Source organism: Hyalella azteca, unplaced genomic scaffold, assembly GCF_000764305.2.
Source record: "Hyalella azteca isolate HAZT.00-mixed unplaced genomic scaffold, Hazt_2.0.2 contig17235, whole genome shotgun sequence".
Lineage (NCBI taxonomy): Eukaryota > Metazoa > Arthropoda > Malacostraca > Amphipoda > Hyalellidae > Hyalella > Hyalella azteca.
The window spans coordinates 49,673-76,300 of NW_025947027.1; the positions used below are offsets into that span (position 1 = coordinate 49,673).

Here is a 26,628-nt window from a genome sequence, read left to right on the forward strand (position 1 = left end):
TCACCGGATAGTAATCGGTCAACTGAAACAGAATCGTGAGGTACACTTTCCAACGCGCCTCCTACAATAACGCCTATTATTTCATAATTCTTAAGTTCAACAAATAACCATTCTAGCTTTAACGACATTATAGGACAGCATATGTAGCGGTTAATAAAAAAAAACAAATAACCAGAAAATGTTTATTACTTTCAAACCAGTTAAGAAGCAGACTGAAGGAGATGCTAAGAATCGGGCTGCAGGAGTGACAAGAATACAGAAACTTCTATAATCCTAATGAAGATTAAATGAGAATTGTAGGGAACAGGTTCTATTTGGAAATCCAAAACTTCAGCACAAATAACTAAGATAAGAACATTCGTGTGTCCCAATTTTGTGGAAGTCCTAGGATTGATTCTTACAAGATACAGAGGGATAGCATTGAGGCTGCGTGGGATACAGTGCCATCAGTTTGAACAAAAACATAGTTAACCACAAACTACGCCAACAGCTAGAATGTTTTAAGCACCAAGCTCAATTTTTGATACGAGACAAAAAGTACAGTAAAACGAGAGGGGCAAGAGCCAACACGAAGCACACGGAACTTTAACATGCGAGAGGGGGGGGACGCTGGCCAGTGGTTAGACATGGCCCAGCGAACGAGTCGAGACAAGTTAGGTGAAAAGCGATTCAAGTTCTCGTTCAAGCATCATTTCATGAATAATAAAGCAGTAAATATTTAGTAAGGTTTGGTGAAATTCACTATTCGTTGATCGTGCCTCAATAAAAACACGACATGTAGAAGGGCACGAGTAGTAATAAGGCGGCATGAATCAAGAAGGTTGGCGAACAGAATTGTTATTAAGAGTTAAGCAGGCTTGGCATCGTCGGGCATTCCAACACACCTAGACTATCTTTGGAATTAAACCCTTAACCTGCTTATAAACTTACACAAAACAATAACTAAACAAAATAAATAAACTCAAGTTTCAACGTAACAGCGGCAGGTCTGTAACTTCCATCAGAAAGACAGCGCAAGTTGAATTCCAGTGATCAAACTTAGCACCAGTTCCGGTCTAGGCCAGAAAAATCAATGCCCTGTTCCTGAAGCAAGCATTTCCCAGTATTTCTTCTCCGTTTGAAATGATGAAGCAGAAAGAATTCAAGCGCACAGAAGAGCAATAGGATTGAAGACCATCAGTGCGTTGGGAGTGGCGCTGCTTACCGAGCTGTTATTGAGTACTTCACGAGTTCAAATGCAAATCATCAACCTTAAATGCTATAAAACCATGCAAGTTCACAGAAGAAGTCGTAACTAGAAGTTCAAAATGCCACGAGTTCAACATAGACAAGCAATAGACAAGAAAAAGGGTGTAGTTCGTGACGGCTGATAAGCAACTTATTAAAAAAATTGAGGCACATACAACCACGAATGAAATTCGGAAGATTCATTTAAATGCAGTGTACTAAGAAGAGTTGTTAAATCGGTAGATTAATACATCCGCAAACAGATAATAAAGTACCTGACATTACAGTAATGTTAAGAGGGTATAGACTTACGAGGCTATTACAAAGTTTGCTCAGTCATTATGGGTATCAATCGCTCTTTTCAAATTTAACCGTTGAGCGTGATGCTTCTGAATCAGTTAACTTCGGAAAAAAGTACTCTGCCACTTTAGAGTGAAGATAACAAAGGCGGGTAACTTTCAATGTGAAGAGCAAATTCATGTTTAACGCAGAGCTCAATAACAAGAAACTACTTTATGACAGCATATTGAAAAATGCTCGAGTGAGGCTCCAGCTAGACATGTCGCATAAAATGCGACTTTAACAAGCAGCAGCATCAACAGCGATGATGAAAATAGATTGTTGTACTGAATTGTACGTGCGTTCAGGTTCCTGTTTATAATCGTTCTGGTATAGCTGGCGAAGCGCGCCGTGACATGGTTATCGCCAACAATAGTGAAAGGATAAATCCAAGGGATCTTGTACTCTACTGCGATTTCCATGCCACAGAACGAAACCCTGAGGTAGGTAATAATGATCCGTCAGTTATTTCTCTGGCTATCGCACGACAGACCGAGCAGCGCGCAGAGATAATATAATCTAGTATTCATAATAGATATACACTTCTCAACAATAAATTCTTTTCTGCTCTGACCCACGTGTACGCAGGTGATCGATAACACCAACACAACAACTATAAGGAAAGCTTGCGTGTGTAAGGTTGTCTACCAACGTACGCAGAAGGAATGACATGACCATCGACGAAACTCTACTTTTCAGCAACGGGATGATATCAGGCCAACAAGTGGTAGTTGTCAGAGACTGACAGAGGTAACGTTAGAAGCCATGAAGTCACAAGGAATGGTAGAAGAATGCGGTATTGGCGCTCAATCTTTCTTCGTAATGGAGACAACTTAATGAAACCAACAATTGACGATGGACAGAAAGCTGCAGCGAATCGAGAAAGACCTCGACTCGCATTTTCAATTCAGAGCGGCCAAGGCAACTATGAAGCGGTTTCAATAAATGAATTTGAAGCCAAGTGATAGAGCTTCCAAGAGCCGGACAAGTGCAGTCTATGATTGCATCGTTCATGCACAGATCCACAATTGCGATGACAGTTTCGGTAATAATTTTCGACATTTTCCACTGACTACCAAAAATAGAAGTCAGTATCGAGGGAAAATATCGGTTGAGGTTATCGTATGGCGGTAAAGGCAGCTCAGCGGACGTCAGAGGAACTGCAGAGCTCCCACTGTAACGGAGGAGGATGGAGGGTTGGATTGGTAGGCGTGCGGCAAAAACTGCTTGGTTGAGACAAGAGCAGAGTCCTTGCAGAGGCAGTTTTTGAAGAACTAACGAGTCTGGCCGACAGCGGTGTCCAGGCGGCAACGGTTAAGTCGGTTGAAGTCTTCCGGTAGTAAGGTTCTTGCGTGATATTTCATAAGATCGGGGTGATTCTTCTCAATGGATATTTTAGCTTATTCCATCTTCTCTAAGGTAGCAATCGTTAAAAATGCTACGCTCATAATTATCTCCAGTTAAAAAATTAACAAAAATTACTCCAACAATGTATCAAAAATAAACTTCGCTATAACTTTGCATATAAAAGAGCCGCGGTTCTCTCACTGCCGGCTAAGTTCCTGGCGAGGTTTGTACTAGAGAACCACCGCGTTACAAGCTTGAGCAGAATATAACCCTGAGTAGCAGCATCATTCCTGGATCACCAACACGGTAACAGTCTCCGTAACAGCTGCGCTCAACTTCAACCAACCATTCATAATTTAACACCATCATACTCACAGACTTTAAACCGTTTCGTCAATAGTTCAACAGCTTTTTGTACAACCCTAATAATAATGACTTCACTCTCTTCATTTGCGAACAATACATAGTTACGTCAAGTAGGTCTCAACTCTCATCTAACTAGCGAGGTGGGCCATAACGCGTCAACTTCGCGTTGAAGGAAGGCATCACTAGTTCAAACCTCTAAAAGCTTTGTACTATCGAGTCCACCCGCTGTAGCAACTCCAGTCAAGACCTACTACAATGAAAGCGGAAGAAAAGCCGGCAAACAAAACCTCACTTCATGCACAGTATCAGTTCTCAACGTTAAATTTTAATGGCACAGAATCGAGAAAATTTCAAGATAAGCAATATGTACTTTAAACACTGAATTAATTTCTTCACAGATGCATTTTTTCAAGACAAACTGAATCGAGACCTTTTAGGCTGATCAGCAAATCTCTACTACCACAACTGCAACGTAAATGAACGATGAAGTGATGGGATCAAATATACAAGTGCATCGGATTTGTTTGCACAAAGGCTTTACTTCCGCATCCCTAGCTCATCCTCCCGAAGTTTCAGCTCCTCCATCAGTTGTCTCAGGTCTCCGTGGCTGCAGCTTAGCATTGTCATTGCAGCGAGACTGCAGTAATGTACTAGGAATGAATCGTGGCACTGTTAGAGTACCACAAATGCACTGCAGTACAAGCTGGTACTGCACCATGGCTGCAGTCAGACACTGCAGCTTAGCAGTACTATTGCTGGGTCATCATGCCCCTGGGGGACCCACTTCTTCTGCCACCTCCCATCATGTAAGGAGGAGCAACTGATGACTGCACCATTGATCTGATTCGACGCTGGGCAGACTGAAAAACCATAGCAGTATTATTGCAAGAGCATTATGGAAATGTATGTGCATTTAGCCACATCATGTTCTCATTGAAAAAGAAAAGCAAGTATTTCGATCTAATAAAGTAAGTAGTCGTAATAAAGTAGTAAGCAAGTAAAATCAAGTATTTCGGTCAAATTCTGCGCTTATCTTTCCAAGCTACCTGTAATGAAACTTAGGATGGCACATTCAATTACCTGAACGGCATAGAATTGTCCCATGATTTGAACGGTGGTTTCCTCATCTTGCGTAGCGCCTAGCTGTGGCAACTTGATACTGGCACCGGTCTGGCGTTGAAGATCGCGTACGTTTTGGCCACCTTTTCCTATCAAACGGCCCACCTAATGCACAGAGCAAAGTTTTTTCAAAGTTACATTTGAAACTGTAGGCGTGGGCACACAAGCTCATGGACATTTATCATTTCTATATTTTACAGTTACAGCTCTCAGTTTACACCTAGTATCTATGTTTATCGACTAATTGACTATAGGGAAATCTTTAAAAACGTGCAACAAATTGTTACAACTACAAGTTAGGATTTGGGAGACAGATTTTCGAATCTAGTCTTTAAGAACTGTAGGATAGAACGCCATATTTCAGCGATTGATCTTACCTGGGATGAAGGAATCAGGACCTCGACCGTTAGCTTGACGTCGTCGTAGCCAAAAGCGTACTCTTCACGGATTTTCTCGAAAATTAAGTACTGGGCCTGGGAGGGAGGGGGGAAGTTCTTATTCTTAGCAATTTCAACGGAATTTGTAGAAATGTCCTTAACGACTACTGCCACAATCGAGGCTACTGCTCATCTCAAAAAAAGTGCTCAAAGTACGAACAAAAAGGAAACTGCAGCGGCAATCCTGGTCAAAAGAATTACTCATTTATCCACTTCAGCTCTCCGTCCGAAAATCTGCCTGGTGCGATAGTCATTCCTATTCCACGCATCGGGTCTCTTCTGAGAACATTAATGTGAACACAAATTTCCAGCACATTCGTTTAGTTATTCATTAAAAATGGCTGCATTTAACTTTTTTCCGGCATATTTCAAGGTTCATACCTTCCACTGCGCTTCGGGGGTGCCAACTACTGTGACTTTCCTCTCCGGCACGTCAGTCATGTTCATATTATCTTGTGGAGCGCTTTCTTGCGCCGCAATTTTGACGGAGGCTCCAGAGAAGCGAATGATGTTGCGGATGTGCGAACCTTTAGTGCCAATGATGGCACCAACTGAATAATTGGGAATATAAAGGAACGCTGTCTCTTCGCAGTTGTCAGAGTAGCTGCCGGAAGAGAAAGGCGCCGGGTACATTGGAGTGTACCCAAGGCTACTTCCATTACCGCTGCCACCGCCATACATGCCAGGTCCTCCATGCATAGGGCCCATGGAGTTCATGCCCCCTCTATCTCCTCGAGGACCTCCCGAGCCCACAGTTGACATCATGGCCATGGGATGAAGGCCAGGGAACATGGAGCTTTGAGGAGCAAAGCTTTGCAGATCGCTCTCATAACTCTGGCGAAGCTTGGCGCTTACGGCGTTTTCGGCCTTTGCAATATCGTCAATGGAACCCTGCAAGCCCACCAAACAATTGTCAAGTTGCACATTAAGCTCAGACACCCTACAGCTAGAAACGTTTCATGCATTCACGCTCAAGTACAAGTATTCCAGCAAAATAAGTTTCCGAATAAATTTAAAGCAAAATTTTACTCCAAATGTAACTTATAAAAAGTGGTCAGCCATTGGGTCTAAGGATTACTAGGTTGGAGGCAGAATGCCAACAGAGAAGTCAAAATTGAAATTGTAATGCAACTAATAACTACAAATCTCATTTCGAATATTTCCATGCAGAATGCGAGTTTGCAAAGCAAAAGGATATCTTCGGGATTGACTTCGTACAACGCAACTAATATCAATGCAGCTAAGTCGCTGTAACGATTTTGTCGAAATAAACTTGTGTAAGGTTGTGGGACACTTGTGTGACATTAGGTTGATCTAAATTCCAGATTAATTATTCAATGACCCATCATTTATATTTTGACAGCTTACTTTGATTGTGATGATGCGTTCCAAGTTAAATGAATTAATGTCATTAACGCTGGAAACTGTAATTTTGGTGTTAGTGTCCTCCATGATTTTCTTGATAGTCGCGCCTCCCTTCCCGATGATGCGGCCGATGAGATTGTTGTGAGCCAAGATCTTCAGCGAGACCTGTTTGAAAATTTTGCGTTCAAGAACTATTTTCAATTTCTTTGAGATTGCGCTTCGCTCATAAAGAATTTCGGAAAGTTGACAAGGTTGAGCAATTATGCTCAGAAAATAAACTCATCCGAGAAAAAGAAAACCTAATGGATGATCTTATCACAAAAAAATTTGTTAATGGCAACATTTCAACAAGTATTGCAAGCGGGCAATGGAAAGATATGTTGTCGTTTAACGAATTTATCGTCATTCTTCTTCAACTATTAATATCAATACTGTGAGAATAAAACTATTTAAACTTGCGTTCTAAGGAATGAAATAAGATATTCTTGTTCATAAAAATTCAATGAGCTAATAGAGCCGAATTGTCAGAATATAAATCAAGCATGCCTAATTAGTAATTGACAGGATTGATAAAATTTGCCTCTAATTATGCAAGGCTAAATTTATGAGAATGAAACTAGTGGGTATAGAAAACTATGGAACTCGGGCCTAGTCTCACCTCGCCACCCTTGTTGGTCTTGTCGCTCTCCTCCTGCATGACCTCCAAGATGCGCTTGCAGGCACTAGTGCAGTTCTCAGGGTTGCCGTAAATAGTGATGGCTTTTTCCAGAGACCCAGCGTTGTCCTTGCGGTGAACATCCACGCGAGCACGGCTCTGTCAAATTCAAATTAACAATAATTTTCACAATTTGTTTACCAATACTGCCGCACCGTTCAATAATTTAAAAGAGTTACTTTTTCAAACAAGTTAAAGTGTGTACAATGCCATATGTACAGGCATTTCAGAGCCGACCACTGGAGCGCCCTCAGAAATTTTCCACCACATGCTGAAAATTAGTTCACATATTCAAGAAAAGTGGGAGAAAATTTGTCGATTCGATTTCACCTTAATGCTCCAAACTTGTTCACAGTTTATGATCACTTAATCCAAGCAATGGCCACCGAGATCCAATTTGGTAGCCCATATCTACGTCTGAATACGAATGGATAATTTACTAATGGCAGGTACAGTGGCCTGATTCGTGAATTATATCCAGATCAATTATTATCACATAGTTCTAATTTCTTCATCGCACATCCAAAGCCGCTATTAAAAGCTTGCATGAAGGCCGGAAGTTAATAGCCGCTTATACATGACCGCATTTCTGTCCGTAGCAGCAAGAATCTTTGTTATATTTATTGGTCCTCCAAATACTATAACAATTTTCGCAAAGCATAAATGTTGCGTAGTGAAACGAGAGGTACCGTAATCATAAGATAAAAAATTTTGTTCATGCCTACCCTCGTCTCTGAATATGAAACAAATAGAACAATCTGCCTCTGGTGTATAACACATCTTGAGATAACCAGAGGACAGTGGTAATGTTAAATTTTAGAGTAACCCGTTGTAAGACGAGTAGCAGCCCTAATCGAAGTATATTTTACACACGAATTCTCACAAAAAAAATAGTTTCGGATCGTCATGCTTACTCTTCGTGAAATAAAGGGAACGCATTGTCGTTCGGTGTGGGCGTTTGTTAAAAAACAAAATCGGGATCTATGTACCTGTTGTGTGATGGCGCGGATGGTGGCGCCCTGCCGTCCAATGATGGCGCCAACCATCTCAGAGAGCACGAGGATCCTGAGAGGAAACTCAGCCGCATGTCTGTGCTGAATACCGCCCATACCACCGCCACCGGTCATAATGCCACCACGGCCTCCGCCCTGCTGGGATCGTGGCACCCTCGACCGTCTGTCCACCAGCCTATCCACTCTGATGGTGTGGCCGCCGTCCATGGAAGCACCGTTGAGACGCTGGGCTGCGTCACGCGCGCTTTCGGCCGTGGAGAAGGTCACGTGAACCACCTGCAGGATTTAGGTGTGAGCGAGACGCGTGGAAGACGTCATGTCAATCACAAGCTTGACAGAAGGCGAGTAGTTTTAACCTCAGCTGACTGGTAGTTTCAATCTAGAAGGTTCAATCATTTCTTGAAGGATACCTGTACCAATTATTAAAATCGAAAAGAGCGGTTATATAGGAGCCAGCATTTTCATCATCGATAAGCCAGCGCAGCCCACATAGGTAAGTCACGTTTTCTTCATAGACGAACCGTTTTGCACCCTCAAATGTTTTCAGTGAATCTTCTTTTCTCAACTTATGGATATTCGAGACCCTAATACAGGGAGAAACTGGAGGGCAAACGTTACAGTAGAAATAAAATTTGAAGCTACCTGTGATCCGGTAGTTATGAAATTAGGTTAATCGTACAAATGTATCCATATTAATTTAAAACAAGCACAGCTATAACCGCTCAAAACTAGGAAACAACAGCTTAAAAAGGACCATGGATCTGTTCACAAGACTGATAACAGATCTAAATATTATAATACGGCGGCCTAATTATAAATAAAATTTAGGAAAGGAAAGGATTTGGGAGGCAGAACTCAAAATCATACGCGCCTATTTTTCACTACACAGAACCTATTAGACTTTCCATCTAACTACCAGTTTTGCCCATTACTTTTACCTTATACTCAGATATTATCACTTGCTACTATGTAGCCCTGGCAAACTCCTAAATATCGCAGCTCCAACGTTCAAGACTACAAAGAATAATAAACTCTAGCCCATTCCTCACTGCATCGCTTCACGGTGTGTGAAGGGCTCAGCTATCATAACTTCAACCGACACAATTGTGAAAATTTTCGCTTCAAAAGTTTCAATGAATTCTCACCTGAGTTTGTCCGTCCCTGCTTTCGTATTTCTCGCTTTTAGTGACTTCCCCAACAGTCTGCAACAAAGATGTGAGCTCATCAGGGTGGGCGTTCACTGGTACGCCGCTCACCCTCACTCGCGTCTCCAACCTAAAAAGAAAATAATTTTAATTATACCCCTACAGATACTTTCGCACATTCAAATTTTATTGAAATCAAATAAATAAACTCGAGTCTAGCAAAATGAGACATAGGCGGAAATTAGCGCCCATGCACACCGACATTTTTCAATATTAGCGATGGTGACAGGACATAAATGCTCAACGAGCGCTTATAGGAACGAGCGAGCGCGCAAGCTTGCAATGGCGACGCATTTGTGGGATTGACATTTAGTTAATACTAACGCACCTGGCGGCGCCATATCCTCTAACGGGTGCTGGAAAATGGCGCCTAACGTTTTCAATACCTTTGAACAGCAACTGCCAACTTGCTTGTTTACAGTAAGCAATGCCGGTTTAATCTTGGTTAAAACACACATGCACAACGTAATTACCGTCAATTCAATTAGATGAAGAAAATTTCCATTTCAACGGACCGCACAGTTGTCTTGTTAAGTAACTCTGGGCATATTTCCGAAAGCAAGTTAATTGTTAATTAACAATAGCTAACCTCTAAATAGTCAGACGTGGTCTTACGAGATTTTTGGAGCAGAGTCTACGCGGCGTCTGATAGGAAGCACAGATGTACGGACACCTGCGCGCCTATTTTACACCTGAACTCTTTCCATTAGCTCTTCTCTATCGCCTGCCACATGCAACTGGGGCTTTTTCGAACCCAACCATCAGAGATCAAATGTATTTGTGCAGTCAAAAGCAGCGCAATGCGCAAGAAATTTGATTCTGTGTTACGTGTAAGTACTATGAACGAAAGTTTGAAACGGTCAATTAATACAACAATATGTATACAAACAACAAAGTAAACGATCTCGCACGCTTTAATTCAATCTTATAAAATAAATTCTTAATGTTGCTGTGATTTCGTAATATCTGGTCAAGAAACCTCTAAAAAATATCAATGCAAGCTAATTTAGTAGTGTAAGCTAAGTGGCAAGTGAGAATATTCAATTGCACGTTTCGAAAGCCTTGTAAAAGTTAATGCCGGATTATTTACACAAATACGCTGACAACTTTCAAAAAGCCGTAATAATAATTTGAAGGTGTATGAACGCCGGGGCACACGAGAGAGAGAACTTAAAAACCGGTAGCAGCAGAGAGGAAAGCGTCGAGGCTTCATGACGCGCCAGCGTCACTCTCGCGATCAATATAAGAGGCTCGCTGGCACACGCACCCTCGAGAAGGCTTCCAGTGCGCACGCACCAAGTCTACGTACAGAGCACGTGCAAAACTTACGGTCTGAATAATATAGAAAACGCTGCGTCGCCCACGCAATCGCGCACAGTTCATATACATTGAGTAATGAGGGTGTTTTACAACTGTTGTACGCTAGGAATCAAAACCGCTCATTAGGCGAATGAAGAAACCCACAACAGAAAGAAGAATTCGCTACACATTATACCTAGTCCGTGAAACAATGCTTGCTCAAGATTTTGCGCCTTACAGCCTTAAGAGAATACTTATTCTGAGTAAATCACCGATGAAAATTACAAGCATCTGGAAAGGCTAAAGCACTAACCGATACCTCTGCAGTCTGCACAGTACAACAACTCACACCGTAAGCAATGTATAAATGAATGGTATTCCAAAGGGAGAAGTAAATACTTCGCTTTGAGCAAAAAATAATTGATCACCAAGACCTGAACACTAGGATAGCCGACGGATCTCCAAGTTGATGGAAACCATGATGGAGCAACCACATCGAAATTCTATTTCAAAAATACTTTCGCCTCCGTTGTACGGCTTGGTCGCAAGGAGTCTATATGCGCCAGCACGTAAAGAGGAAACTTTCATGGCGGGTGAGGGTGACGCGAGGGACGAAAGCGAGGGGAAGCGCTCTAGTTAAACACGAGTGAACTGCAATGTGAGGTCATTGGGTACATTCTACGCTAACACGTATAGCATTACGGGGGAGACTTCTACGTTTTCCCCCGAAATGAGCTGCAGGTGCAAATATTTCTTAACTTACTGAGAAGAACTACAGTTATAGGTGTCATAAAATTCCATAAGCTTGCTGGCAAGTTCAATAGAAACAAATTTGACATATCCAACCACCAAAGCAAATGATATGAGAATTACCGAAGCGAGTCAACAGGTATTCATGTAAAAAGAATTATTCTCAAGTCTACCTATAGCAGCACGATGGATTGGCTGGCGGTGGGCATGCAACCGAAGTTAAGCAGTCCGCTCAACTTCACTTTTTCTACACGCAAGCTACGCCAATATAACGTCACCTTTCTGGGTTTTCTCCTGTACAAATGAACTATTTCGCTACAAGCACACGTCTGCCCTTTAGACAAGTGATGGAAAATCCACGTTTTGATCGGACAAGAACGACGTTTAGAAATTAGTTATGAACTGCTTTAAATTAGGTTGCGCTCACCCAAGGTTCAATTATCGACCATTATGATCAGACATTTATCATCTTCTTGAGGCCTAATCAGGATTGAAGATGCTTTTCACGCCGTTTGCTCTAACAAGCTTTTCGTGGCACATACATACTGCAAATCACATCAATTACCAAGTTGAATGCAATGGACCGATCGATAATTTCAAATATTTCTCAAGACCTTTACTGCTATATAATCACGAAAGGTACAAATAGGACCAGAAAGCGCAGCTTAGAAGGCAAGTTGTGGCTAGTCTCTAGCCACGTTAGAAGGCGTGCGACGCGATAGCGGCGTCGCCGGAAACAGATAAGCTGATATACTCCGGTTCTACAGTCACCAAACTGTGTTTCATGTGAACAAACACATGCGCTATAGTCAAGGAGGCTGCGACCCAAGCATATAAATCTCCGTGATCTAGATTGGTTGTTGCGTGGTGTAATGAGAGTTAATCATTATATTGAAAATTTTGTACGTGACTAACCCTCGTCTCTGAATATGAAACAAATGGAACATTCTGCCAATGGTGTATCACGGATCAAATCGGCCTTAAACAAATTAAAGTAGGACCTAAAAATTTTTATTTCAACGAATATCACCAACTTGTTATTAGGGAAGTTCCACTGTAAAACTACGTAACCCGTTATGTTGTTAAAAGTTACTAACGTTCTAGTCGAGGTTCAGAAAAATCTCGCCGGGGATTCTATAACTATAGATCTAGAATGAGCTTGGATCCAGCACAATAAAGATATTGCGGTCCTTACCTTTTTCTCCGACAGGCAAAAAGTCAAAGACAAGCAAGATGGTTAAAAATCAAGAATAAAATTAACTTAGGAAACTCAAATAGCCCGTTACGCGCACGAGTGAATCGTGCGATCGTACCATTTTATAACAAGTAATATGAAAGAACTAGTTTGAATAAGAGACAGACGTTCCAGGAGGGAAGTAATCAGTGAGAAGCGTGATGAGATCACAGGCTTCACAAAGCGGTCGAGAAGTTTCCTGTTCGACTACAACGGACCGGAAGCTGAGCGCAGGCACGACTGAGCTCTGACTAAAGCTCCATAGAAATAAATGTTATCAGTGATCACATGCGGGACAAGGCCGAGGCTAAACACAGAACTGACAGCCCAAGCGAGTCTTAACCGGATACAGCGAACTAATTCGTCAGAAACTAGATCAAAAGAAATGGGGCTTATTTACAGCAAGAATCGCAATCGACAATAGAAGGAGGGGAAATCTTATCAAGATTGAAAATTTTACCAAGGGTCAACATAAAAGCTAGGGGGTCAATATCCTTGCCGTTGAACTCTACATTGGAAATCAAGTGTACATTAGTCCAGCCTAGCTCTTGCCACAATCTTCCATTTTTATTAAACTTGCAGTAAACTAGATTCTTGTGAAAGCCTGTTTCCCTAATCTAGATTGAAACATCACTAAAACTAAATATCGCATTTATATATATGGTGCCATAGCGCACCACATGTATAGAGAGGGCTACCGAGACAAAGTTTAACCCCTAAAATGGCAGGGCTCGCAACCGGTCGCACGCTTCTCCATATTAGTATCATGGGTTGAGCGCGTTTCTTACTTCCACGTTTCAAACAATAATTCTGAAGCAAACCTCTGACAAAAACCCTCAAACCTCAGACTCAAATAATAATAAAAAAAGGGAACTGGCTCCAAGTCTTCGGAATCAATGAATCTGCCAAACCGTCTATCCCCTCAAATTCATGCGCGAAAATTTGGAACGATTGAAGCTTTGAAGGTTTAATGATTCGAAAATAGTTTGACTAAAGGTCAGCTACAGTGCAACCTCAAGGAGAAGAAAACAAGGATTTAGGCGAGATAGCGTGCCAAAAACCAAACAGGCCTCAAAAAATGAACGCGGATTGAAGGATATGCAAGATGGCGGTCGCCTCGTGAGGGTAGCCAGTGGCGAAGTGCACGCTGCAAGGGGCGGAGCAAGATGCATCTCGCATGCATCCCGTCCGCGTTTCTCAAGCATCTAGCGTTTTCTTAGGTGGTCCATCACATGGACCAAGTAGCGTCCGTCAGACGCTGAGCCATTGTTATCAAACGCATGAAATTAACAACTTTCTTGCCTACTCCGGATCAACTACACACAAAATTGTAGAGATGAACGTCATGAATGAAAAAGATAACAATTCGACAGGGGAACTACGGTAATACCACAAGTCAACAGGAAGAAACCTCAACGTGGTGGCAAATTTAGGGACAGATTCTCGCTAGCAATAGACGTGTGCTCACTTTGGAAAATTAGTTCTTCAGGATAGAAACTGGCTATCAAACAGCACAAGCATCTAGCATCACTATTCCCACTCAAGTTCAACCGAGACTATGTTGTAATCGGGTAAATGACTCACGGAGTTTAGCAATCGGTGATTTTCTCGTAAAGCTATGGAGAGCTAGGCTCAGCATTCGGTAATTGAGACGAATTAGATTATTTAGGCAGCAGTATCAACACTTGCATTAATTTTTCTAGATACGAATGACCGGCCAAGTAATCCTAATGGACAAATCTCTGGCAACTGGATACTGGCCAATATAAAAACAAAAGCTTAGCTCTTGCCTACTCCGAGTTGAAGCCCTGGTAACTATATAATTACTTATCTCGCACATCAATTCAGGAGCTATGTTGGGTTCAGATCCAATTTTTTCGAGAACGATGGCGCTATGCAAGTAATATGGCATTTTAGTAAATACAAGTCGACACTGACGAATGATTTCTGTTTCAAGTGGTGATAGCACAAGACCAATGTTACCAATACGGATAGCATCTATGTGTTTAGCTAACCTGACACTAGTAACCAAAGTTAATGTGCAAGTAACTCAGGTGTCAAAGTTGCGACCCAACTTTCAAACTGTGGATGATGGTGGAGCCACCCCCATTCCTTCTAATATTTTCAGGTAAATTTTAAATATCTAGCGATTATACAATTTTGACGCAACGTTCTATTTCAATTGCTTCACAAGAAGGACAAAAGTTTAGTATAAAAGTGTCCTCGTCTTCAAAATCAACTGAATTCATCCGGAGAGGGAATTAACTTTCAGTAGTGTACAAAGTTATGTTCAGAATATTCTGAAGCGGTGTCGGTTGAGGCGGAATAAGAGCTGCAGGCATCAATAGCTAGCTGGGTCAAGGCTCGAAGACAGACAATACGCAGGACAGACATGCGGGTAGCCTGCGTCATCGGTGCGCACCCTCTGGGCCATGCTTCACGACTGTAGATGTGCTGTGGATCTAGCACCGCATCCTGTCTCTGTGCTGTGGGAAAGCTGACCACGATAGGATTCTGGCACGTGAACCGAGAAATTTTCGGTTTGGTTATACAAGCGCCCAATTGCACAGAAGGTTATTAGCTAACACTATTTAGAATAATGGACGTAATCTATTCTTGGTTACCAAAAAATCAAAAGTATTTTCATTCCAGAAAGTATTACCTAGCAGAAATGCCAATTTAATATTTCCAAACATTATAAAAGGTCAGTATCATCTATGAAAGGACACACAACATCAATTGTTCCAAAAGTTGGTCCCCGTACTAGTTTAAGTCAACCATAGCTATAGCGTTTGAACTCATTTCGTACTACCGCTTGCCTCCACCACATTTAATCCTTACCAAGTTGAGCCGTTTTGATTATCGTATTTGATTAAAAGATCGTATTTGATTAGATTAAAACTGAACGCACTCTTTATACACAACTATAAAAAAAGTTTCAGGTTGGCAGTTTTCATGAAAGCAGAGGCATGACGACTAAGTTCTACGCACGCAACTCCATCCACAGCCTTTGGTGGAGCAGAAAAAGCAACCCGGTCTACAATGAATGGCTGGGAGCGGCGGCAGCGGCAGCAATGGCAGCAGCTTGTGTTAGCCGCAGCAACATTCTTGACGCACCGACGCTAGGGAGAAGCAGGGTCATCGGCACCGAGATTGCCATGTTGCTGCATGCACAGCGTCTCTGGTGACGTCATCCGCACCTAAATCTTGGAACTTATACGCTCGTGCATCAAGTGCAGCGTCCAAAATAGAGTATAAACAAGACCATGACAGCATTGAACATCCCGCTAGGACAGTTATGTATGGTCAGTCTCTCTACACCAGACAAAACCGATATGAATGAGTAATCCACGTTTATATAGAACTTTGATTGTTGTATACTGGATTTGATTTTGTAACACCATCAACAGACTCTCGGAGCAGATGCCACGTACGTGCGAATCCGTCAACGCCGTTAGGTTAGCACAAAAATATAGATAGTGCAAAAATGCGAATCAAGAAGCTTGGCCACAAACCGTCCTCCAACGGCAACTTTCACAGTCTTCAAGAAAAATGGGCATCTAATTCTTAAAATTGAAATAGAGCTGCTCATGATCAAGATTGATCACCACTTCTGAAGAATTCATTACCAACGTCAATACGATGTAGTTAATCTAAGAACTATCTTTAAACGTCTGAGATGTAATTACCAGAAGTTTAAGAAAAAAGCCTTTGAAACATTGTGTGCTGTTTCAGAGGAAAGGAGAACAGGAAGATAAGCAGCGTATGTTAGGCACTACGAGGCCAGCAAACGGGGGCAGTAGAGTCGCCGGCCGGCAGCCAAGTCTCGACGATGTTGCTGAGAGGCCTTTGAAGGGTTTGTAGCAATGATTGCACAGCAAAACCAGACGGAACGTATGCTGCAAATCTAGGTATGCAATAGTAGAAATACCAGCTACATTATTGGAATGCATCTTTAAATTTAGAGCTTATGCTATATAATCTAGAGCGGCGTCGTGACGACAGACCATTCAATTGGTGACTAACACTCTGGGAAAGAAATGGCTAGAGTGGATCATTAACGTGCGATCGTACTGCGATGTTTTAGAAAATCTTAACGTTGGAATTTTTCTTTGATCATAGTTAGAGATTATTTCACCGTGATTATTCCAGACGAAATTATGCGAATGATGCCATTTTTGCCACGAAATTCGCGGGCAAGTAGCGAGCAGGAGTTCCAATTTTGCTATTTTTTAGAACGCCATGACAAGCAACCGATCGATAGCGAACTGCGGGCCAGCGTCATCTTCAATATGCATATACGTCAGGAGTAAACAGCTCCTGTACATGTTGAACGGACTATGTAATGGACTACGAACGACTAAAACTTCCAAGTGAAAAGCTCGTTAATGCAAAATTGAATAACTTTGTTGATTTTGTCTCAATGATGTCAAAGAACGTTCATCTTTTTCTCTAGTTTTGTTTCAAGCTGTGCCGTAAACCATGTTAAAGATTCAAAATCATGTTCTGAAGATATGTAATATTAAGTTCTGAAATATATCCTACAACAGTTTCAAGTAAAGTGCACACCGACTGATTCAAGGATCAAACCGTGGAGCTGTTGCATCAACTAAGTATCAGTACTAGCGAACATCGACACATGGTGGATTCTTTGGTAAAGTCTGACTCTGACAGCTAGAATACCTGTTCGTAACAGGCTTCTTGTCGGTCAATCAGGACTTGCGTCAATGAATGCTACGGAGGTTGGCTACGAAGGCTGGAATTCGACTGGGCTCGGTAATGCAATAAAAATTAGTGCCATGGAACCTGCCGCATCTTGGCCCGAGCATTAACGGTGCTACTCTTCCTCTGACGCTCCAAGGAACATAACTCGGGTTACTCGGCTGAAGTAACGGGCAATTTTAACGTTGCTCCTGAACGAGAATTCATGCCAAAAACGCAGCGTGTCGCACAAGGCGCATAGTTAATAAAATCGTAGCCGATCATTAGTAGTGAGAAATAAATTAGGCAAGAAGTTTACTGCCAAGTGGGAGGGAATAAGGCGTATTCAAGTGGAATGCAACTATAAAAAGCTGAGCTGGTACAATTCAAGGCGACTAAATACGACAAGAAATCTGATGAGGAATATGTACATCTTGCACAGCTGCGCAGTCAAATGAACGGTCGAATAGCGTGTGTTTTATCGAGGCGCTCCTTGGTTCCATCTAAATTTTGCGACAGAAATTGACACACTGCTTTCAACTGCAGCAAATGCATCTGTATTACTCATCACGTCGTCGTCCTTGCCAAACTGTCGTGTAATGTAATGATCTCTCCGGAATTCATATCACAATACTAGTTATACTACGAAAAATCCGATTCCCAGCTCTGATTCTGTTCGCAAGTCTACTATTATCACCAAATAGTTCAAGCAACAAATTTCTCACATCTTGCCATGTTAAGCATTTCTAACTGAAAATAGCTATAGCTACACTATCATCTTATCAGTGGAATGAAAAATCTACCACATCATTATTTGCGAGCCGCTATACCCTATACCTCTAATTCTGCAATGTTAGAATTCAAATTTTTTTTTTCTTTAAATTTCCTCAAGCAATTCATGTTTGTCCAATTTTTACACTATTGCAAGAATGCTGCTGCACTTGGCAACTCGTCCAACCAAAACGCCTTTCGCCGCCGATTATCTACTAGCATATTGTCTTATCGCAATTCAAAATGCTAGTGATAAGCGCTAAATTAAGGAAAAGAGAACGAGTCTATCAGCAAGCTGCAAGTAGCGAAGTAGTAAGAAGCACCTTTCAGGGGAGTAGACATTTTCATCGTTGTAATGCTCCATGACTGTAGAAAGACTAAAATGACGTAGCAATCCACTGAAGAGCTCCACCGGAAGAACTAACTGTGTTCTTACTTCATCGCAAAAATGAATTTAGCTTAGATCAAATGTTATATTTCACGGTCTAAAATATATTAACGGAACTCAAAGAGGCAACGCAGTACAAAGAAGTTTTTAGCAAAAACTAAAACCCTACAACATAAAATTGACACCGGCAAGTGCAATGGGGCAGAGTCAGCCCACAACTGGCAACCTAATACAGGGGAAGCGAAGCTGGTACAGCGGCGGCAGCGGTGGCGTCGGCAGCAGCAGCCATGTTTTCGCTGTTGCGTTCTGCACGTTGCCAGATGCAGGATTTTACGAACGCCAAGCGTAATGAAAAGTTAAGAGAGAGATGGAAAACGCCCTTCACAATTATCCAGTAAGGATCCAATGCAGTTGTTGTCTTGTCTCTCTCAGGATTGCATTACATGCCTGATTACAAGATTGCAGCCTTGGGGACTTATAGACAGCTCTATACTTCAACCTCCACATCTTTATCGCAAGGAAAACTTGATATTAGCAATTAGTTTTCACATTCTGCTACATTTACACATTTCACAATTTTTGTCATTCAAACTAAAGTGATGCTCATGCGATAATTCATGAACGATATTTTCGAGTTCGAATCAACTTCGGGAAAGTTGAGTCTATTCCAGTAGCGTGATCATTCATCGATATACTATACCGATACCCTTGACTATAAATTCATTATCCCTCATGAAATAAGTGACAAGGGTTCAAACAATGAGTGAGACAAGTGGCGCCATCTACGTTGTCTTCTCTGTCAGCTTACCGGCACGTAGCGGTGCTAAAAACGCTCAGCTGAGCGCATGGCGGTGCACGTCTGACGATACGAACCAAGCCGCGTCACGTTGCAGCAAATATTAACTCCCTAACTCAACGGATGTTTTCGGCACCTTTCAAAGCTGCGTTACCCGTTTGCTATCTGACGAATGTTATGACCAACATTACAACAAAATTTATTCTATCTTAAAGCCTTTATGAATACATACATCACATTCTGTCATAAATCTGATTTTCCTCAGAAAAGGTTTGATCTTATTTAGGAATATGGCCGGAGAGTTCAGATACGTTTCAAAATTTATCGTACCACAGACGGTTACCATCTGGATCTGCAAGAAGGAACGCGCGACCATCAGGTACACAGGTCGGTAGTTAACCATTGACTGGCGTGGAACAAGATAAAAAATATAACTCTGCAGTACTCGCTGCAGTGAGTGACAGAGCGCATTTTCTCGTCGGCGAAAACTTGAGGTCACGGACAGACAAACAGACAGACGGACGGACATGGCGATCACAATAGTGCATTTTTTCCATAAATGAGAAAATGCGCTAAAAATGCAAGAAACTATAAACTCATCGCCTTGTCCGCTTTCTTTCATTGATTAAGGGCAGCAGAGCCCCTAGCATAACCTATAAATTATTTAGGAGATCGGGACTCATTCGGAGTAGTAGTACAGGGACCAAACGATGTCATTTTTGTGGAAAATAGAATAAATGATTCTATTCACTCTATTCCATTCCTTCTTAATTACTGCCACTTGTTAGAACTGAACAACACGGCAAAAGTATCATTCCCATAAAAACTAGCTCAATATAATCTTGTCACGTAACACGTTGACAAAGCTACAAATTAAGAAGGTATATTTTTAATTAAAACTAAAATCAATCGACAATAAGACAAGTAATTTATGTAAGAATCTGAGATAATTTGGTTAATACGCTTTCTCAAAATCAGAAGCAAGCAAACACAGAAGATCAATAGTCTGCTCTATATTCATATTGAAGAAATCTAGTATGCAGGAGCCACACGCGCTTCACAAATCAAAATCAAGTGAATTACCAACGGCTTTCTCCTGTGGGTGAATTTTTAACCTTTCTATTGTCACGGATTATTTCTCATTCTATATTTTCGACATCTCCATCCAAAGTGACTTGGCATCGTTGCTATTCTATGGAATTCTTAAGAGGAAAGAATATAGAATCATGTTGCAGGAACACGAGTCAATATTGACTCGAGAATGCACGTGCACAGAATCTCCTATAGAGAAGATCGATCGCGGATCGGAAGTGTTCAAGTTCAAGTTCAAGTTCCGCGACCTCCTTTGACGTAAAAAACTTGCATTTTGCTAGAATTTTCCATCCAGGCCAATTACGTCGAAACAAAATTAGGTTCGTCATTTCGTCAAAAGGTCGTGAATTCAAAAGTCGTATGCATTTTAGATGGAAAGTAAATCTGACTATATAGAGAGCACTGAAATCGTCCGTTTCTGACCGTTCAACTAAATTTTAGTTACATCTCTATCACATCGGCAACACATTCAGACGTGGTGCACAATTACAGCTAGGGCACCCCAATTTGGCGAAAATTTTTATTTAACAAACGGGATCGGGGCAAGGTAAGTCCGATCCGATATTCACAACACAGTACTATCAGAACGGTTAAAACCTGCGAAGATCATCTAATAATTAATCATGGAAATTTATTTCATCACAAGTTCAGTTTTCGTTCATGCATGGCTTATGGACCATTTCAACTTGTGAAGTAGACTCGTTTCATCAGTACCGTATCTCTTAATGCGACTAATCTCAATTAAAAGCCATCGACAGTAGAAAAGTTCATTTGCATGGTTACATGGTATCAGAAACCACGTATAATATGAAAGGGAACCTTCGGCTAGAAAAATTGGAAGTATACAATGAAAGTTTCATTTTAAACATTCACATCTCAAGCATCTAGGTCTCAAGACCTAGCATTGTCCATCAAAACAATGTACAGTATTTACCGAAATTCAAAATGACGGGTATGATACTGACGAGTGTTATGTCGTTTGTAATGTACTTTATCACTACTACGTTTAGGTACCCGTTTGTACAACACAAGTTAATGGCACCTGTGGCAAAAAAAAAAATTACACCAGTATGCTGCGTCCCACAGTTTAGAGTTTCCCAAATTCGCCAGTATACCGCATAGAGTTTACCGCCCGCTGGCTTTGGTCGAATAGTATCAGAACCGCTGGAGAACGGACAATAAATTTTGTCCCAGGCTTCGTATGTCTACCAGCTCTTTCAAATTCAACTTCCCTGGAGGAACTTGCTAAAATCACTGCAGTTTGCGATAAAAATACCAGGCCACATTGACGCCTGTGATCATGTCTAATACGTTGAGTTTTGAATGCAATGGATGTTATACATCGAGTGGACCGCCAAGGGGCAGTGCTCGATTGAAATGACCTATCGAGAGAGTAAGCGGTCTGTTCAGGGCTTCTTCGCATGACAGAATGCGCACAGGAAGTCATTGGCTCGTTGCCTTCTGGGGAAAATTTTTCCATTTTCATTGATTTCAAATATCCACATCGATTTTGTGAATTTTGCGTAATAACGATATTCACGATACGTTTGGCCCCTTAACTAAAATAACAGTAAGACAAATGAAGCAATAACTAAGCAAGGACGCATTAGGATAAAAAATTTTTGCTATATTCATAAAATACTAATGACAATATACACTGCTATCTATACAAAATTAAAGCGAGAGCTTCATGCGGTGGCGTCCCATAATAATACTTTATTTCTTACATTACGTCTATTTTTACTCACAGTGATTTTTTTGCAGCACCACCAGCAACTGAAGGCTCCACCACGAGGTTGTGGCCCAGATATGAACAACCTAGAAGGAAATTCAAAAAACGTGAGCTCGACCTGTTACGCTACCTCTTGTCATGAGCACTTCATGTCAAGTTATGTGAACTTCATCATGCAGTGCAGGAATCGAATAAATACGAGTCAACTTTCCACATATCACTGGCAAACATGATTGCACAGAAAGCTCAATCCTACGATAAACGTCTCTCTGAAATCTGCAATTAAAAGGCTTAGACAAATTTCAGACAATTCATTCACACAGGACAGCATCGTATATGTAAGAACAGATTTTTTGCAGCAATCGGCATAGCTGGGACTAACACGATTCAGCTTTGATTAGAACCTAACCTGCCGTTCATTTCAACGTAGCCAAAGCTCTAGGAACGTAACATGAATAGTTTGAGTGTGAAACTCCGTCAACTAATCAAGCGAAATCTACAAAATCACAGACTAAAACCGGCCGCTGCGTTCAGAGTTTGGGAAGGACGCCAGTGCCTATATAATTCTAGTGCACTATTTCAATCCGGTAGCTCACATGACGTTAGTCGTGGGTGCGATTCACATCTCTAGTTTTCAAGTTGATATCTGAATTCTGTAACCTCATTCTGACGCGTTAGTGAAAATACCTAGTATATAAGCTCGGTAGAAATTTGAGCATCAGCTTTCATTCCGTACTGCTGGTACTTATTCGTTTTTGGAACGACGACTTGACGAGGTATCGTCGCAACAGCTCTATATCCACCATTTGAAATGTACAAGACACCGGATGTGATGTCAGTATGGTCTTTGATTTTACGATTAATAAAATTTGTAGTGTCGCTTCTTGGTTCAATGATTAGAGAAATTCGCACTGAAACTAAGAAAAACTAAGGTATGGAATGAAGTGAAAAACTAAGGTATGGAGTAAGAACAATCTCCTACAATAGACGACACATTTAAATTGATTGGTGATCCTCTAACTATCCTACGTGTTCAAAACGAGCTGATAACTCAGACCATAGTTTCTCTGCAGTCTACAGTACACCATTGACGCAGAAGTTTGGAAAGCTAGTGCTAGGCTGCTAGTCCAAGTAAGAAACTTATTGCGGCTCAGGTCGGATGGCCGGTTCATAAGAATTCCAATTTAGAACCATTAAAACAGCATTACGTAGTAGCTCAAGCTCTGAACCTAATGCTAGTAGCACCTTGGCATGCAAACTAGCCCAAGATAAAAAATTACAAAGGCGGTAAGGTCTGGAATTTCGGTTAGGATAGGCCATGAACAGTCACGAGGTTTCGACAAGCTCAAATTCGCACCTTATTGGCAAGACGAGCCATCATTATAGCGTCTAGCAAGTACAACCATTTATAGTGCTTCAGATTGAGCGCCTTCAAGTTTGACAAAAGCACATACATACAAGATGATTGCTGGAAGCCTCAGTGGAAGGAAAGGCTTTCAACGATGATCTCGACGTGTACTTAAAAATAAGTCAAAGTCAAAAATATTGTATTAACGTCGATTGGATCTTCATCCGTACATTGATTACGTAACGTAATGCAATCAGTAATCGTTATTGCGTATATTTGCGACTACTGCAATGAACTTGAAGGTGAAGCATTCGCTCAACATGCAACAAATGGAGTTTCGATCGTTGATAACTTGACCAGTTAAGCATAAATGTACAAGTGTTAAAACGGATTGACATTCAACGTCAAAACGGGGCTATACAATGAAAAGGAGAAATTGGAGAATCGATGTGAGCGTTGACTTCAGCAAAGGAACAGGCTAAAATCATAACGCCACATGGTAGACTGCCGGTAGAAACCGCACGTAACGTTAGTTTATGAATGCTCACGTAGTCATGGGCATGTCGAATTTTCTCACCTGCGTTATCAAACTTCTCTATGAAATTAACGGAAGTTTATTGGTTACGTCGTTAGCTTCAGCTCGTGTCCATATATCGAGCATAAGTCCGACCTCACTTCTCCCCGTGGCCCGTGTGCCCGCTACCCCTACCTCCCCCATCCGCAGAGGAATCCACCCAAGCCCGTCCACCCTACGCTACTTTGCCACAAACCTTGTCTTGGATTCGCAACACTGCTGCTACTAATCGAAACCCTATGGAACAGGGTATTAACGCATTGGTATGAAGAAAAACTCAAAATAAATCATTCCAACTCGCTACCTACTTCATCGAGAGTACCTACTGATTCTCAAAATCAAAGTATCGACCACATAAATGATAAAGTTTAACACCCTATTATGCACAGAGCATCGGCTTGATGCGAGTGAGGCTGAGTGACCATGGTGGAAATTAAAAATGACGCACATTTGCAAAAATAAAATTGCTTCGCTAGCGCTAAGGCCCGGCCTCAGGTTGACTAGAGGTTCAACACTAAGTCTCAGGTCGACATAGTTTGAACTATGGTTATCAAGCCTTAGCGATCACGTGTACTACTTCGAATACTTAAAATTTCAGCTAGTTCCTGGCAAACTCACCGTTCAGTGATGAAACAACCTGATCTATTTCAGTGGAATCTGAACAGTCGATGAAGGCGTATCCGCCCCTCTTCACCAAAACATTGGATGTTGACACGCCATGCTGAGAGAATAACTCTCTTAGAGCGTCCTCTGTGACATCGGTAGGTAGATTACCTACGTATAACTTCGACATCATAATTGATCAAGTAACAACCTAAACAAAACAAGAACACCAATTAAAATCACGACCGGCTAGTACCGCGTTTACTGCCAACAAAGAAGCGGAGTAGAAGTTTACTAATTTTCAAGACTGCCAGCATGCGACTGACGAGTTAAGATGAAGTAACGAAGGCGGAGCGTCGGCTACAGAGGAGGAGCTCAGCGCTACGAAGCGGTAGGACTACCCAGCTCAGGCCGCAGATAAATTCCTCACTTTCGGTGGGGGTGCCGAATGGACCAAGCCTAGCATATGATGCAGTAAGAGCCTAGAGGCTGAAGTACAGTCTCCCAAAGTCATCACTAATAAATTTGTGTGAAATTTACTTAGATTCTCCCTGAATTCTCCCCAACGAAACAAATTCCCTAATGAGCAACCAATACTGGAACAGCCATGGTTTCAATCAAGAAATTGAAAATATACTGAAATGGCTTCATATCAAAAGCCAGATATCGACACAAATCCAAGTCGCCACTCGTCATGTAAACAGCCGCCCGAATTCAGCAACCGAGTTCAATCTGAATTCAGAAGTACCTATATTTAAGCAGGCGTCTGACCTTCAATAGTATGATATCCATATCATCTTCACTAGCTTACTCGCATGCAATATTACTTATACTTGCACTGTAATTATTCAACTTGCCACTCCACGATTTCACTTCAATAGATTACGAAGATCATGGACTCGTGGTACACGCAAAGATGAAAGATTTCATGGACGCACATGCACTGATTAATCATACAATGTTCATATCGTATGGTCACTCGATCGACAGCAAGCATTCTATACGATAGAGTACAACTTCTTATCATCGTTCCATCTCGTACTATTCAAACGCCACTTATCACAGAAACCTGAACAGAGTGATCACAAATTTCATACGTGATCAGTGAAATTCGAAAGGTAAGGTATGAAACGTATCTTGATTGAATATGAAGGAGAAAGTGTTGCCAAATAAAGCAATTCAAGAGTGTATTCTAAAGCACTTTAGCGAACATTGTCAAATCATTGATCCAATGTTAGCTTCTAGATATATACCTGCTTAAAAAGGTTTTTTCATAAGAATTCATTATCTACCCTCATTAAGCAGCTTGATTAGAAATAATTCGAGCGTACGAAATGTGATCAGATAGGTTATAAAGCAAGTTAATCAAATCAGACCACATGCAGGTAGGCCTAAATTGAGAATTTGTATACTTAATCCATAAACATCTCGTATAAGTGCGCTATCACCTTCAATTTTGATCTATATGATTGTTTCCTACATGATCTATGTTTCTCCGAACTCACCTGCATGACTTACGATCGAGCTGTTCGGTGGTCAGTTGGGCAATATAGAACGATATGTTTTTCCGCTTTAATCGAAAACAAAATAACGCACAAATTTGTAATCATTCTTCCTGCGCGCAGCATTGCTAATAATTATTTATGTTCTGAATTTCATGTAGATCCATTTATAATTGCGTTACATGTGTCAGTTGTGCAAAAGTTTCTGCGTTGTGTTTGATCCGCTCATATAAGTTTGCTGCTGGTTTGTTCGAAGAAGTCCCGATTTGGTTCATTAATTGTACTATACTATTATAGTATATGTAAAATCCCGAAATGTGGATGCATATGGTTCGATCTTGAAAGTTTCGCTTTTATAGAAGACGGGAGGCCCCGTCTTCTACTTTCTTCCCCGTCTGAAGGTATAACGAAATTGGGGTTATTTTCAGACTTCAATGGGAACAATGCGTATTACGGATGTCATGCACCTTTTGAATTACAATTTTCGAGCTACGTGACTCACACAATCAATGCTTTATACAGTATAAATAGAAGGACTGCTGCTTCCCTTTCACATTAACATGTTTAATTTGTCGTTCTTCTTTACACCAATTACTTTTTTGATGCATGAGTATTATGAGCATATTAGGTGACGAGTTATCGCTTCGACTCTTAAATTAACGCTTGCGGTGCATTCGTCTATAATCTATAGATATAATTGGGCTG

At 41.3% G+C, this 26,628-nt stretch overlaps 1 protein-coding gene across 2 annotated transcripts; it reads right to left on the reverse strand.

Annotated features, from left to right (window-relative positions):
* Nucleotides 1–168: 168 nt before the first annotated feature.
* Nucleotides 169–24,762, reverse strand: LOC108680302 (insulin-like growth factor 2 mRNA-binding protein 1). Of its 2 annotated transcripts, XM_018169103.2 has the most exons (10): nt 24,437–24,762; nt 21,913–21,982; nt 9,074–9,203; nt 7,905–8,204; nt 6,859–7,014; nt 6,204–6,365; nt 5,217–5,726; nt 4,776–4,871; nt 4,360–4,503; nt 169–4,139 (listed from the first exon to the last, which is right to left on the reverse strand). In XM_018169103.2, exons 1-10 carry the CDS (start codon nt 24,612–24,614, stop codon nt 4,029–4,031), a joined length of 1,857 nt encoding a protein of 618 aa, XP_018024592.1. In that variant the 5' UTR covers nt 24,615–24,762; the 3' UTR covers nt 169–4,028. The 2 variants fall into 2 exon arrangements, with proteins under 2 accessions (XP_018024592.1, XP_018024593.1); XM_018169104.2 differs by lacking the exons at nt 21,913–21,982; nt 24,437–24,762 and adding an exon at nt 18,212–18,487.
* Nucleotides 24,763–26,628: the final 1,866 nt, after the last annotated feature.